The sequence below is a fragment of the Pelophylax lessonae genome (assembly GCF_965119305.1).
Source record: "Pelophylax lessonae genome assembly, chromosome: 2".
Lineage (NCBI taxonomy): Eukaryota > Metazoa > Chordata > Amphibia > Anura > Ranidae > Pelophylax > Pelophylax lessonae.
In genome coordinates, this window is record NC_138769.1 from 300545868 (window position 1) to 300562856 (window position 16989).

Consider the following 16989-nt stretch of genomic DNA (forward strand, 5'->3'; position numbering starts at 1 on the left):
TCCAGCTATTTGTCACTGTACTGTTGTCTAAACCTTGATAACACGCACGCTGTTGGGAAATCAAGTCAACAGAACTTGTTCTATCATGATTTCTCCTTTACTCGCAGTGACTGGATAAGGTCAGTCTGACAAGCACCCAAGTCAATGTAAGGAAAAGAAAATACAAAAGAACGTCAGTTACATCTCTTGAAGGAACTTACAGAAAATACGTCTGACAGCTCCAGTGTTTACAATACTGAAGCTGGAAAGGCAACCTTTGGGCCTGTTTTTTTGTTTATACAAAATCTTGGGAATTCTTGAAGAGTGTTTAGGACACATTTTAGAATTCTATTGAGCCTCCACACAACAAATGTCACTGCCTGTCCCAAATTCATGTACCTGTTGAAAACACATACAACTTGGGGGGAGCAACAGCATTTGTCACGCTGCAGCCTGAGTATGCATACACACACTCCATTTTCTGTGCAGCTGAACTCCCTCCCTGCCACTACAGCTATCAAACCCACTGCGCAGTGACTGAGGAATTATCTAGTAGGGGGGGGGGGGGGGGTGGTGCCTGATGCGGACACTATTTCTCCATCAGGTCTGCATCCCTTGTGACTGGCAGCAGGCAGATTCCATAGGCAATAGACAGCCTTTGCACATTGTAGCAGATATAGATTGGCTTAATAGAAAAACAGTTGAGCATGTACAAGACATACCACTCTCTTGTCCGCTCTCTGGCTGCTGCATATCCTCCCTGAGAATACCCCACCTGCTCTTTGAGAAGGTCCTATTGGACACAAGGCATCAATAGGTTGTGCTGTGACGTTACCATGCAGGCAGGACTCTCGGGGGAAAATTTGCAGCAGCGTGAGAGCTCAGAGGAGAGGGTTATGTCTTTTCCTTGCTGATGGAAGACCCCTGATGGAATAAGCCTAAACCACCATCTGTCTGATCCATCTGGAAATGATCGCAGAGTAAGCAGACAACCCTTTTAGGGGTCCATCCGTGAGAACAAAGAGAAGAGTATGACTTCCTGAAAGACTCCGTAGCTGCCAGGTATACCCTAATTGCCCGGACCACATCCAAGGCATGCAAGGCAATTTCCTTTGGATGTTTAGGCTTTTAGGGGCGAAGTACCACCTATTCCCTGTGAATCAAGTAAGGTGAACGACAGGATAACGTCGTCAGTTCCAACACCCTGTGAGCAAAGGTGATCGCCACTAAAAAGGGCAAACTTCTGGGACAGCGCAAGCAGGGGAGTCTCCTGAATATTTTCAAAGGGAGGCTTCTGTAGAGCCGATAGCCCAAATTAGGATCCCTAAAGTCAACAGAGCCAACCTCTGCACCTTTCTGTTGAGCCAAGACACCAACAGATCCACCCCGGGGGTGCCCCACCAGAGACACAGCTATGAAACCCCTTCGAATGAAGGGACCACTCCCCGTGGTCCAATGCCTACCGACTGAGGTAATCCACATAGTAATTTACCACCCTGGGAATGTGTACAGCGGAGAGAGCTGGAACAAACCATTCGGCCCAACCTAAACTGCCAGCTACCTCCAGAGCCACCAGGACACTTCTTGTGCCCCCTTGATGATTGACATAAGCCACGGCCGTGGCACTGTCCGATAGAATGCACACTGGACAACCCAGAATGCGCACTGGGCAACCCTGATCGCTCGGAGTTCCAAGACATTGAACGAGAGTCTGGACAGTTCCAGCGTCCACATCCCCTGAGCAGAATGCTTGCTTAGGACACCTCAACCGTACAGGCTGGCATTCATGGTGACCACTGTCCAATACAAGGGGAGGCAGGAATTTCCCAGCCGAAGCACCGGAGAACAAAGCCACCATATCAGGGACTCCTTCGTTCCCCCGGCTCAGCAAGATCCAATTGTCCAGAGACTGCAGAGTCTTGTCCCATTTGGTCAGAATTTCTCTTTGCAGGGACCTCCTATGGAACTGTGCAAACGGAACCGCCTTGAAGGTAGACACCATCAGGCCCAGCAACCGCATGCAAGTCTGGAGGGATGACCATTTGTTGGACAGGAGGCAAATGGCAGTCTGCAATTTTTGGAGTTTGTCAAGAGGAAGGAGCACTCTGGCTAAGGCCGAGTCCAGAGTAAGGCCCAGATAGTCCAGCTTTGCTGACAGAACTAGAGCAGACTTCTGAAAATTCTGAATCCAGCCAATCTCCCGCAGAGTTTGTATTGTGATCTCCAGATTCTTCACGAGAGCAGAGGGAGACTCCGCTCGCAGAAGGAGATCGTTCAAGTAGCCCAGTACCGCAATCCCCTGTTGGCGTAGCAAAGCTAGCACTGGGGCTAACACGTTTGTGAAGACCAGAGGAGCAGATGGGGTAACGCTCAAAGTGATTTTCCTGACAGACTCCATGGCAGCATACGTATCGGGTTTAGCCCCGCCTCCAAACCTACCCTATAGGACATCCACTCCCATAAATCCTAGCACTTCTGCTCGTGGCCATCTTAAGTAAGGGCAGATTTATGTAGAATTTACTATCTGCACTCACCTCATGCATGCATGCAGGAGGGTGTGCTTAGCTTTGAAAATCCCTCCTGCCCCCTGAAGACTTCTGGGAAGTATGATATCATTTGCCTAGGCTTGGAAACCAGGAAGCAAGTGAAGAAATGTTAAAATAAAGTGAAGTATATATGATATAATTTCCCATCTATGTACTAATGCTAGCAGCATAAGGATTAAAAATAGTTAATGTTGATTGAAAAAGTGAAGTTTCTCGAATTTCTATTGTACCTGGTTTTCAGTCAACCACAGGGGTACCTTCAGTGAAACATCTTTAATACTATGGTTAAAACTACCAAAGCCATCTTTTTCATCTGTAAAATGGATTTGGTTCTTTTATGCTTATTACCCAGTTTAATACAATGACTAATGCATTTGTTTAACCAGTTCTGGACCGGAAGGATTTGCCCCCTTAATGACGAGGCCATCTTTCGCCATTTGGCACTGCGTTACTTTAACCGACAATTGCGCTGTCGTGCGACGCTGTACCTAATTGATGTCCTTTTTTCCAACAAATAGAGCTTTCTTTTGGTGGTATTTGATCACCTCTGCGATTTTTTTTTTTTTTGCGCTATAGACAATAAAAAAGAGCGACAGTTCTGAAAAAAAAAAAATTTTCACATTATGCTATAGAACATTCCCAAAAAAAAAAAATTTAAATTTTTTTTTTTTTACATTTTAGGCCAATTTGTTTTCTGCTCCATATTTAAAAAAAAAAAAATCGCAATAAGCGTATTTTGATTGGTTTGTGCAAAAGTTATCGCGTCTACCAACTACGGGAAAGATTTGTCATTTTATTGCTTTTTTTTTTTTCATTTTAGCGAGACTGTGGCATTGCGGATCGAACTCCTAACTGACATTTTTGACACTTTTGGGGGGACCAGTGACATAACTACAGTAATCAGGGCTAAAAATATGCACTGTTACTGTAATAAGGACAATGGCAGGGAAGGGGCTAGCACAGTGGGTATGGGGGTTGGGCTTTTTACATGATCACAGAGACCTGTGATCCTATATAGAAGCATCACAGGCGCTCTGTGATCATTCCAGAGAGAACTGTGTGCGGTGTTTACAACAGCTGACCGTCCTCCCCTCTCAATCAGAGCTGCCGGTCACGTGCATCGGGAGTCCCCGCTGCCGAGTGGGGGTGGGAGCACGCTGCCGACGGTGCACGCTTGCCCCCTAGCTGTAGGCACGTAAATCGGCGTACAGCTATGTCGATTCGCGCAGGAGGGGCTGCCTGGCGCAGTAAATCTTAAGTGGTTAAAGGAGTTGAAAAGGCAGAAGGTTTGCATTAACATAAAAAGCCTTCTGTGTGTAGTAGCCGCCCCAGCACCCCTTAATACATACCTGAGCCCCATCTCTGTCCAGCAATGTCCATGAATCCCTGAGTCGTCTGGGACTGTCCCTCCTGATTGGCTAATACAGAGCAGCGGCACCATTGGGTCCCATGGCTGTGAAAGTCAGTTAGCCAAATCAGGAGAGAGAGGGGGCAGGGCCAAATGGCAACTTCGTGTTTGACTTGACACACGGAGCTGCGGATCGGCTTGGGCACCCCCATAGCAAGCTGCTTGCTGTGGAGGCACACGTCAGGAGGGAGGGGCAGGAGCAGTAAAGAGGGACCCGAGAAGAGGATCAGGGCTGCTCTGTGCAAAACCCCTACACAGGGCAGGTAAGTAACCCTTTTTTTTTAAAAAAAAAAAAAAAAAGAGAACAAGACTTTACAATGACTTTAACTCATCTTTAAAACACTCCGACTTACCTTGTGTGCTCTTTGTTGCAAATATACGATACCATTGAGTGTCATGCATTAAGGACCTCAGCTTTCTTTTCATACCAACATGCTTCTCTTTCCTGTAACTTATGGCAAATGTGATTACACCATGATCACGATTGCCCAAGTTGTTTCTAACATAAACATCTGTAATAAGCTCCATATTGTTTGAAATAAATAGATCATCATCTAACTGAGCATTTTTCCTTGTTCGGGTTTCCACTATCTGTTCCATGAAACTAGCCTGCATTAGGTATAAAGACCCAGTTTACATTCTGAACATGTTACACCAGTATTTAGGCCAAGTTCACATGTAGGCGTTTTGGGGTGTTTTTTTGCTCTATGATCAGCTTAAAAAACGCCCAACAAGACAAATCCTATTCATTTCAATGGCCCCTGTTCACATCTGAGCGTTTTGACGTTTTAAGCAAAACGCCCAACGCTCAAAAAAGTACATGAGCTTCTTTTTGGGCAGATTACAGGCATTTCTATTTTTTTTCCATTGGTCACTTGTCAACCTAAAAACGCCTGCACAAAAACCCCTCTAAAAACGCCCATAAAAACACTTGTAAATAGCAACGCCAAGATGTGAACGTAGCCTTAGGGTTTATCCTTCCTGTGAAAGCGAGTGGGGGTTCCTCACCCCAACAGCCTTTGCCACATTTAAAAAACAGCCTGGCTGTGCGGGCAGAGATTTGTATATAAACTACAAGTCCCATCTGCCAACTGTGGCAGATGGCTTGTAGTTTTCAAATAACTATGAACGTGATGATCAGTGCCCTCGTAGTTCACTGACACTTCCTGCGCAGGTAGTCTCTGCAAGAGCCAACATTGGACTTGCGATCCACTGATCGAGGGTGCAATGCTTGGCAGGCTCCAGTCTAAAGAAATAATTAAAAAGAGGAATTAAACTTCCTTCTCTTGCTTTTACCTATAGGTAAGCCTATGATAAGCGTTACCTACAGGTAGTGTAATTATCTCCTAAACAGGCATCGTTTAGGAGATATTTACATTGCATGCAGCCAGTGAAATCATTGGTGCATGTGCTCTGAATTAACAGCCGCCCATGCGGTTCCTTTAGAGCCCTGTGCTGTGAACGGCGGCTCCCACACGTCATTGCAGCTCCGGCCAGTCACAGAGCTGGAGTCTGCGAACCCGTAAGCGAGACAGGTAAAGATGGAGGAGTTTGCGGCGTTGACTTCTCAGTGCGGGAGGGCTTCGTTTTCAGGTAAGTTTAACATAATATGCTAGCATGCGACGCATACTAGCACATTATGGCTTTACCCCACTGGCCCCCCCCCCCCCCAAAAAAAATAAAAAATCTCTAGCAGTTTACAACCGCTTTAATGCACGTTGTTCACTACTTTCCATGTACTATTTGTTTCCAAATGTACTAACATGTAAACAACTCCTGCAGGAAATACCACATTAAAAAACAGCATATTTGTTGCAAATGTTATTTTATTACATTTTATTTCATTAACTTAAAAAAAAAAAAGGAACAAATATATCTGTCATGTGAAAATGTGTAGACACCCTTCCACAAGTACTAAACACTGTTTTTGCAAGGTCCCATTAATTAGGAGTTGTCACCTGTTAACAATTACAGAACCTAATAAAATCTGACACGCCAAACTTTCAGCTGTTACTCAACAACCATGGGCTAAACTAAGCAACTGAGTGGGAATCGAAAAATAAAGCCAAACATTGCTCATAAAAAGATTGCAAAATGCTTCCGGCTTACAACTTTCACTGTCAGTAATGTCACAAATAGCAGTTAGGGGAAACGGTGGAATTTAAGGCAAACATTTCACAAAGAAGTGTTTGTATGCTGGCCAGAAAGGCAAATGCAGACTCTCACTTGACCTCAAAGAATATGAAGGAAGGACTGACACAGGAGTGATGCTGCACATGTACTCTTCCATTTCCTTTGGAATATACTACATGTTCCACCATATTCCAACTCCTGTCCCACTTCCCCCCCTATAGACCCATGTCTGACAGCAGGCGCAGTTTCTCTCCCCGCACCCGCTGTCACTCTTTAAAAATCACACAGCTGTGCGGGGCTCTGCCCACAAAGCCGCTTAATTCATTCACAGATTCCTGGCAGAAGGATTTGTAGTTCCAATGGGCTGCAGGGGCACTGATGAACGCTCTTATAGTCCCCTGACATGTCCTCCGGCTTTTAAACAGAAAGCCCATACAGAGGTACGGGTTGAAATGTGAAGGACATGTCTGCAGGAGCCCACACATTGTACCCATGATCTACTGATCACGGGGCAATGCTTTCCAGGCCCATCCAGTTAAGAACAAATGCACATTTTTTTTTCTGCAAAAATATGTGCATTTATTTATTTTTCTATAAAGGTGATCTTAGCCTTTAAAACACAAGGGCATCTAAGTGAAGTTGGTATGGAAGGTGAAGAATTTAAGAATTATAATCTACAACATAGCATTTGGAACTGTCATTTAATCTGCCTATATTGTTCTTTTCTTAGTCTCCCCCAATCAACATGCTAATGAAACATTTTAATAAAACCTGTTTTTACTACATAACTGGTAATGTGATCATTGGTTTTCTTTGTTTCTCTATGCATTACAGGAAAATCATGGGGCTGGTAGAAGGTACTGGCAAGGGTCTGTACAACGCTTTCCAAAAACATCAAAGAACCAAGCGTTCATACACTGGTCAAATGCCCTCAATCCAGAAGAAAGCAGTGGGCTGGTTCCTGGGAGGAATTATGAAGGGTGGATGTCAGTCTGGAGAAGTGGGTGTTCCTAGGCAAGCTGTATTTACAGTATAGACTGGCTCTGACTTGCTGCAGCTTGTAATGCACACAATGATGTGCTCACAGTGTGCAGTGGAATCAGAGTAATCAATTTCTCTACAGAGGAGGAGCATCTAAAACGGTGCAACACTAAAGGGACGGCTGGAGTTCTAAAAAGTTTAAAAATATATGTAAACCCAGACATTTTTTTTTTCTTCTTTGATAGGTTTGGGGGATGGTTATAACTGCTGTGCTTTTTTTGCCATCTGTGTCTTATTAGGGAGATCTCTATGTAATGCCGACTCAACAGGAAGTAGGAGGACATCTTTCCATTATGGGGAAATTCCCACCTAGACAATGGTCACAGGAACAAGAGTCCCAGTTGGAATATTTCCCCTCTATTTCTGTTCAGATGGCAACACAATATTTTAGATAAATCCTCCTGATGGGACACAGACAATATAAACCTGAAAGCGATTCTAACCCCTCACCCCTTCTACCAAGGAAAAAAAAAAAAAAAGGTTTAACATTAAGTTAAACTTTACCTGAATAAATCAGAGATATATTGTGATTAACAAATATGCTTATGACACGGAATACATTTTCATTGGCACAGAAAAACACATAGTGGTATTAACAGAAAGGAGGAAGACATTTAAAAACTTACCTGTTCATTAATTTTTGCATGGGAAGGTCCATGATGAATGAGAAGTCTTACAATTTGAGCATCTCCCTTCCATGCTGCTAGATGCAGAGGAAAACAACCTTTACAGTCTGCAATGTTTGTCACAGCCTCATTCCTCAAAAGTACTTCCACAACATCCCTGTTGGAATATAGAGGTCACAGCATTAGGGGATGTACAACATGCAAATATAAACTTATGCCAGTCTAATACAGTGGTCTCCAAACTGCGGTCCAGGGGTAAAATGTGGCCCTTTGCTTGCTTTTCTATCCATTGACACCAATGATAAAGCACTATTCCTCCCACAGACAGCAAGAAATGATGGGCTACTATTCCTCCTACCGATACCAACGAGGCATTATTCCTCCTACTGACACCAACGATGGGGCACTATTCCTCCCACAGACAGCAATGATGGGTCACTATTTCTCGGACTGATAGCAACAGGGCAATATTTCTCCCACTAAAACCAATGACAGGGCATTTTTTTAATCCCACTGACACCAGGGCATTTTCTATTCCCACTGGTCACAGAATGGCCCCTAAAGTTTGAAGGGCAGTAAACTGGCTCTTTGTTGAGAAAGTTTGGAGAACTCCGCCTTTGCAATATAGTTCTCTACTTCAAACTTGATAGATATGTTTTGTTCCTGTTTGGACCCTGTGCTATACAATTTTCATGTATTTGGGAAAGGACCTCCATAGCCTTATCGATTTGTTATATGCTCTTAAACTAAATTAAAATATTTTGAACAAGAGAAAGTTTGGAGACCCCTGATCAAGTACCTACCATTGAGATATATACTGTACATCTCATTAACTTTGCAAGAATAAAACACGTGTATGAAGCAAATAGGAAAAGCTGGGCACAGATCACAATCTGATGCAATGTCCTTTAGATCTTTCAGCTGTCCTCAAATCAGTGAGGGCCTACTTGATAACACAAATGATTGGAGTGGTTAGATCAGAGCTGTCCAGCTGACTGCTTTCAAGTTGAACAACCCTGATGCAGAATACAAGCAGAGCTCAATGTGCTCTCCACCCCATTCCTTATCCTATGGTTCCACACGTCCCTGACTGTCCAACAGGTTACGTGCCCTTTACTGTGCATGCCTGCGGAGGACACCAGGACTGCAACTCCCAGTGTTCTCTTGGGCAGAGACCCTACTAAGGTCTCTAAGACGTAGGCTGGGCAGCTACAGGTTTTCCCCGACCATGGCTTCTGCGGAGAACCTGGAGAATCTGAAGCACAGGCACTCATGGCATGAGGACTGGGCTGATCAGTACTGAACAAGTAAAATGGGTCACTTAGGTGGCAATGTCAGATTCACCACAAAGGTAGGTGACAGTCAGTTGTAATGCCAGTGTCACATTAATGGTGCAGCAGGGCAGTGTGACAGCGCCCTATAACATCTACAGCCAGCTTTAAGGACTGGCAATTTGATGACAATCACTCAATTTGCTGTTTTCAGTCAGGTCAGCTGGCAATCCCATGCTTGTAGTTGTTCATAGAGCCAAAACACCATTAGACTACATTCACATCAGCGAAATCATTGTAGCGGCAGTTCCTGCTGCGGCTCTCAGCGGGTAGAGTGCGGCCACAGGCCCTCTTGACAATGACAGGTCGTCGGCAGCTTGCAGCTCTTCACAGCCAGTGATAACCTGTAGCTAATCGCGGGCTGTGCAGTTAGCCACAAAAAGCTGCGGCCACTGGAAACCTGTCATAGTGAACGGAGCGTGCGGCAGCACCTAGCCACAGCTAGAACCTCCGATTCCTGCTGCTATTATTCGCACCAGCCCTAATCGCTGGTGTGAAAGCCTTAGAAGGAACAGCGGATTATCCAGGTAGGAAAGCCTGTCCCAAATACTGCCATTTCTCCTTTTTTAAAGCTAGTCACTGAGAAAACCTAAAACAATAATACTCAAAGCTCCTAATCGTCTCAAAACTCTTAAGGTAAGGTTTGCTTTTAAGCTCTAGCACTTCCATTATATGTGATTTTTATAAGATAATGTGGAAATTTCAAGCACTTACTTGTGTCCATTAAGAGAGGCGTGATGTAAAGGGGTGTATCCTGAGCTATCAACACAATTCACATTGGGGCCACGCCATATACTGTAGAAATATAATTAGGAGAAAGCCTTGCATTATTAATTCATACATTTTGGTCAACTACTGTAACAAACATAACTATTAGAATCAGAGGCTTTCTGTTCTAATATTTACTTGACAAAGCTGTTAACATACTATTCAAATAAAGTAAAAAAAAGAAAAGCTGTCACTAAGCCACTGAATAAACGTTATATTCTTTATAGGAAAAATAATATTCTACATATTAATGCACAATTTCATTGTCTGATTTTGTTCTTGGGGGGGGATCTTATTTTACTTGTTGAAATTACAAACCTTTGCATGCATCACATGCCTTGTTAGAACTGTGTATCAATATACCTTATGTATTTTCTCAAAATATTGTGAAAAACAAAATTAAAATTAGCAAAAATGTCAATACCATGAATTGAAAGTTGGTCAATTGGCAGTGTACAATGAAGCAGTAAGCATGCTTCGCTAGATCATTATCTGCCCAGACATTTACCAACTACTGCAAAAAGGCGTATATACAGTCAAAATATACAAATGATAATACGTTATTTTGGAAGCTCAAAACTGGCGCAGGTTACAAATATTCCACAAGTACAAAGTTGAAATAAAAAAAATAAAGAATATATAGTGTGAGAGGGAAAGGAGGGGAATGCTAAAGCAAGAACTTCATGGCACTATCCCCAGATAAATTAGATAATGGAGTTTCCCGTCCGCTCTCCAATGGGAGAAAACAACGGCAGGGACAAAGTGGGGATTTTAAGGTGCCTAGTGATAATGTAAACAATTTATAAAAGATCCAAACATAAAAAAACTCAACAATTTATTAGTATATAGAAAGTTAAAAAAAAACCTTTTATATGGTCAACAATATTCTAATCCAGTATACATATAATGAACCCGATATTGGTGAGATCCGAAAGATAGCATTAGATTAGGAATATCACCAATATCGGGTTCATTATATGTATACTGGATTAGAATATTGTTGTACTGACCATATCAAATGTGTTTTTTAACTTTCTATATACTAATAAATTGTTGAGTTTTTTATATTTGGATCTTTTATAAATTGTTGTTTACATTATCACTAGGCACCTTAAAATCCCCACTTTGTCCCTGCTGTTTTCGCCCATTGGAGAGCGGACGGGAAACTCCATTATCTAAAAAAACATATATATATATATATATATATATATATATATATATATATATATATATATATAGTGGATTTGCAATGTGCATATTGCTGTATTAATGAAAATGATGAAGAAACATTTGCATCATCACTGTTCACCTGAGAAATCTCCATTACTGGCTGATGGATATAATAAAAATGATCTAAAAAAAAATTGTGTAGATGTGTTAGGTGTGGTGCACTGTAACATGCACTTGCCTTGCTACCACCCCCAGCAAGTAGGACTTTTTCTATAACAGTGTACCAGAAATGCAGATATTGTACATGTACAGCACAAGTGACTGTTATTTGCAATCAATGTGAAGTGTCCCTTAGACTGCTGGCTGCAGTTTTAGGCCTCACAAACAGTGGGCGTTTTTACAGCTGCTGTTTTGGGCGTCAGATGTTTTAACTGCCTCTTAACTCCCCTGCATATTTTCTTATTCTTATTTTCGTTCGTATTCATGCGCACATCGGCTTTTATCAGCGTTTTTGGCAGGGTAGTTTAGTGGCAGAAAAAAACTCCGCTAAACTCTGCCGTAAATAGCTAATTGTTAACCACTTAAGCCCCGGAGGATTTGGCTGCTGAAAGACCAGGGGGTATTTTGCAATTTGGCACTGCGTGATTTTAACGGACAATTGCACGGTCGTGCGACGCTGTACCTAAACGAATTTGACGTCCATTTTTTCCCACAAACAGAGCTTTCTTTTTGTGGTATTTGATCACCTGTGCGATTTTTTGATCATACGCTATAAACAAAAAAAGGAGCGTCAATTTTGCAAAAATAACAATATTTTTCACTTTTTTTTTATATGAAATTCCCCCCCAAAAAAAAAAATGTAAAAATCAAAATTTTTTAACATTTTCAGCCAATTTGTTTTATGCTACATATGTTTGGTAAAAAAAAAAAAAAAAAAAAAAAATCGCAAAAAGCGTATTTTGATTGGTTTGCGCAAAAGTTATCGCGTTTACTAACAAAGGGAAAGATTTTTGTCATTTTTTTTTTTTAACGCGTAATGGCGGCGATCTGCGATTTTTTTTTGCTGTACTGCGACATTGCGGCGGACAGATCGGACCCTTGACTGACATTTTTGACACTTTTGGGGTTACCAGTGACATTTCTACAGTAATCAGTGCTATACATATGCACTGTTACTGTAAAATTACACTGGCAGTGAAGGGGTTAACTTTATTTGAGAGGGAGGGGCTGTGTGTGTCTCTAGGGGCGTGATTCTAACTGTGATTGGCTGTGGCTTGAGCTGTAGGAACAATGATCAACGGTCCTACATAGTAGAACCGTATGATCATTGTTTCTACACAGGGGAGAATGACAGGCGGCTTGTTTACACTAGCCGCCTGCCTTTCTCCCTCTCCCCCGACGATCGCTGAGTGACCGGCGGACATCGGGTCCTCCGGTTACAAGCGCGGGGTGGTCCGTGACCCAGAGCCTCACAGGCTAGTGACGTATATATACACTTCACTCTGCCTCTGAGGGGCTGACCGTCGCAGTATATGTACTTGCGGCGGTCGGCAAGTGGTTAAGGAGCAGGTGGGGTGAGCCCGAGCCCTCCTGAACCTTACCATGGTAAAAATCGGGCAAACAATGGTATTAGTATTATGCAGCATGAGGGGGTTAATGTATTGCCACTGCTGGTCACTGATGAATTAGATAATTGTGCTGCATTAGTGCAACCAGTGTTAATTAACACTGATACTGGTTGCCCTAATGCAGCACAAAGGGGTTAATTAACTGCCACTTGTCGGTCACTAATTCATCAGTGACCAGCAGTGGCAATACATTAACCCCCTCATGCTGCATAATACAAATACCATTGGTAATTAAATTAACCACTATACTGCGACAGGGTGGCAGCTACAAGTGTACGCCTGCCTGTTTTTGGTGTATGCCCCTGTTCTATCTATTTTAAAATTATTTGGGGGAAAAAAGTAATTTTCGGTTTCGGTTTTCGGCCAAGGTCATCCTGCATTTTCGGTTTCGGCCCAGAATTATCATTTCGGTGCATCCCTAATTTTAATGCACAGAAACAGAATATATAACTTAATTTTTTAGTACAATATAAGATGGCGGTACGCCAAGTAAATAGATACCCAACATGTCATGCTTTAAAATTGCGCAGGCTAGTGCAGTGGCAACAAACTACGTCACAACAGGCGATGCTTTCAAAGCCTTGACAGCAGGGGTGGGGAACCTACCTACCAAGTCATCTCATCCGGCCCCTGTGCTTGCGTGACCAGACGTCCCCGGACTGAGGACACTGTCCCCGCTTTTAATGGCCGATCCTGGGCGGGGGCGCCCAGGATCGGCCCTACCAATGGCATAGCGTGGGGGGTGCGGAGGGGGCCGGTGGCACCGGGCACAAAATTTAGGGGGGGTGAAATCCCGCGCCGGCGCGCTGCTGTGTCACTCCGCTATGGTGTCCCCGCGCTCCAGGCCGCCATGTCCCCTGTCAGGCTGTGCCCTGTTATTGGGCGAATAGGGTCATGTGCGACAGCAGGGGGCCTGGCCTGTCTGAGATCCCGGGTGGCACATGCGCACGGGAGGCTCCTGGAGTCCAGCCTCCGCATCTGAATGTGAACCGCGAAGGGCTTCTCCTCCTCCTCTCCTCAAGCCTGGATCTCAGGTAAGTCAGCAGCCACACAGCCAGACAGAGTGAGTTAGGGGAGAGCAGTGTAGTTCAGTATAGGAATATTGTAGGTAGGACAGTGTACTGTAATGGTTAGTGCAGTGGGCAGTGTAGTGTAGTGCAGTGAGCAGTGTAGTGCAGTGGGCAGTGTAGTGCAGTGGGCAGTGTAGTGTAGTGTAGTGGACACTCTGCATTAAGGGGGCCACCATTCACTCTGCATTAAGGGGGCCACCATTCACTCTGCATTAAGGGGGGCCACCATTCACTCTGCATTAAGGGGGGCCACCATTCACTCTGCATTAGGGGGGGCCACCAATCACTCTGCATTGGGGGGGCCACTAATCACTCTGCATTAAGGGGGCACTAAGATCCAGCAGTACCAGCCAGAGCCAGCAATACCCACAGCAGAACCAGCAGTACCCACAGCAGAACCAGCCAGAGCCAGCAGTACCCACATCAGTACCAGCCAGAGCCAGCAGCACCCACATCAGTACCAGCCAGCAGTACATACAGCACAGTACCAGCCAGCAGAACCAGCCTGAGCCAGCAGTACCCACGTCAATATTAGCCAGCAGTACCAGCCTGAGCCAGCAGTACCAGCCAGCAGTACCTACAGCACAGTACGAGCCTGAGTCAGCAGTAGCCACAGCAGTACCAGCCTGAGCCAGCAGTACCAGCCAGCAGTACCCACAGCACATTACCAGCCTGAGCCAGCAGTACCCACATCATTACCAGCCAGCGGTACCAGCCAGCTGTACGCACCAGCAGTACTTTTCAAAACCACAAAGAGTCGACTGCGCTCCAGGTTGACCGACGCAAACCTGGAAAACCAGTTGCCAGTAGAAACATAATCAATACCAGCTAACATCACACACCTCACCAAAGAGAAGCAGTTGCAGCCATCACATTAGGGGTGAGTTAATGTTTGACCAAATACAACAGGCACATTTTTAAGTTGATAATTTTGTATGGCCCCAGAATGATTTTATAAATACCCAAATGGCCCTTGGCAGAAAAAAGGTTCCCCACCCCTGCTTTACAGGTTAGCAGTTTAGAGTTACAGAGGGAGGTCTGGTGCTAGAATTATTGCTCTCACTCTGACATTCATGATAATATCTCGGCATGTGTGCTGCGATTGCCGTTTATGTATTTATGCATGCGTGTGGGGACAAGGCATGCACGGGGGAACGGGGGCACTTTAAAAAAATATATTATTTTTATTTTTACACTGTTGCTTTATTTTTTTTATCACTTTTATTAAATGAAACAAGGAATGTAAACATTTCTTGTGACAGCAATAGGCAATGATAGGTACTCTTTATGGAGAGATCTGGGGTCTATTAGACCCCAGATGTCTCCTCAGATCCTTGTATCACACCCAGATAAGTGTGATCAAATACTTTCCAAATTAAAAATGGTGCGGTTTACATCAGGAAACCAGAAGTGACTAAAATGCTTGTCACTTCTGGTTTTCTATAATATAGAGTATATCAGCAACCTTCCAGTCCTCCACAAGCTCTGCAGTAAGTCGACGGAAGCGCCAGCTGAACAATCCGGTCTCTCTGGGAGACAGGACAGCCCGAGAGAGCCGCAGAAGGCGGTGGGAGAGAGGGTGCCCCCTTCCGCTGCTTGTAAAAGCGATCCAGCAGCTAATTAGCCGCTGGGTTTGATTTTACAAAAATATCTGACCACCAGATAAGAAAATAACAATGCCTGCGGGTGGCATCATCCGGGTATAACCACTTGAAGTCAAATGACATACATGTCCTTGATTTGGCAGCAAGTGGGTATGCGTTTTTTTATTTTTTAGCTTTGGAAACTGGGAAAAGGTTAGAACCTCTTAAAAGTTTAAGCAAAAGTTTAACGATATGGCTATCGTTAGAATGATTTCCCTTCACTGTGTTATAAAGGACAACCAGACAGGAAATGATGGAATCTCTCCAAATGGACAATAGTGAAACCTGACAGGAGTTCCAATCCTTCCCAATTAATAAAACAAATAAAAAAAAGGATTTGGCTATAGATACATTTTACCTTTCTGTAATGTTTTTATTTCTAAACATAGGGAAAAACCAGCACTCCAACAATGTTCCAAAAGGCCATTAAATAAAGTCCCATTTAAAAAAAAAAAAAAAAAAAAAACTTTGGTGTGCAGCGGTGTGCGCCAAAATACAGTACTGCATTATTTTCATAGCATAGCGTAGCGGCCCCATCTTAAAGCAGCGGTAGCGGCCCAAACTTAAAGCGGCGGTAGCAGCCCAATCTTAAAGCGGCCCTCCAGGAAATTTCCCGGTATCCCGCTAGGCCAGTCCGGCCCTGCATAGCGGGTTGCAAAAGAAACATTGCGACGCCACTGTGTGAACAGAACTTAAAGCTATATTGAAATGTCACAAGTAACAACTCCTTAATAAAAAAGAAACCGTGTAATGCTGAAGGATTGGCACAGTTTACCCCATGTGCATTCAGTGGAGCTCCTTGGTGGGAATGAGCTTTATAGAATAGGTTCACCTTTCATAACATGTTACCCATATTCAGTGTGTAACATTTTGTACAAAAATCGGCCCCTGCTACCCCCCACCACCCCTACAGATGGTAGGGATCTCTCCCCCCCCCCCCTCACTGTCAACATTAAAAAAAAAAAAACACACACACACACAGGCAGGCGGAGCAGAGTGCTCTGTGAATGGAAAACTACAAGTCCCCCCAGCCTTAGCAGCTGTCAGCTTGTAGTTCTCAATGAACTACCATGGCACTGTGGTTGTTCATTGATTCTTCCTGTCAGAGTTTATTGGCTTGCCCGTACGAGGTACGAGCAAGCATATACAATGACAGCTCTGCAGGAGTCCTGCATGGCATCAGCGATCTGCAATGCTAGAGGCTCCTACAACAAAAAAAATAATAAATGCATATTTTTTTACCTGCTAAAAAATTTGCATTTACTTATTGTAAAAAGGTGAACTACTCCTTTAACATTACAGGTGTACATTGACTTTCTCAAAGTGACAGAGCTGAGATTTACATTAAGAAAGAAGGTCTATCTACTCTGGAAAAGGTAAACTCCGGTGTTTTTTGCAGATAAGGAACTTCAGTCAACAGTCACCTTAGAACATTTCTCTACATTTGGATTTGTGTGGTGTTTCCACTTAGCCAAGCATTTGAATACCCTGCGAAAAAGAGTTGTATGAGGTCAGCGCGGTAACTGCGCGGACAGCCACGGGTAGCTGCAGCCACCGCTAGCCTGTCACTGAAGTGTACAGGGATCGGTGGCCACATCTAGCTGCTCACAGGTGGTAGAAACAGCTGCAGGAATCAGCAGATTGCG

The 16989-nt window shown here is 43.9% G+C and overlaps 1 protein-coding gene across 4 annotated transcripts in view; it reads right to left on the bottom strand.

Annotated features, from left to right (window-relative positions):
- Nucleotides 1–16989, bottom strand: part of ANKS1A (ankyrin repeat and sterile alpha motif domain containing 1A) — a 209618-nt gene that overhangs the window by 173716 nt on the left and 18913 nt on the right. For all 4 annotated transcript variants that reach the window (XM_082245969.1, XM_082245970.1, XM_082245968.1 and 1 more), the window contains exons 2-3: nucleotides 9779–9859; nucleotides 7734–7890 (exon numbers count right to left, since the gene is read on the bottom strand). In XM_082245969.1, coding sequence (XP_082102095.1) covers nucleotides 7734–7890; nucleotides 9779–9859 — 238 coding nt within the window. The remainder of the gene's footprint in view (nucleotides 1–7733; nucleotides 7891–9778; nucleotides 9860–16989) is intronic.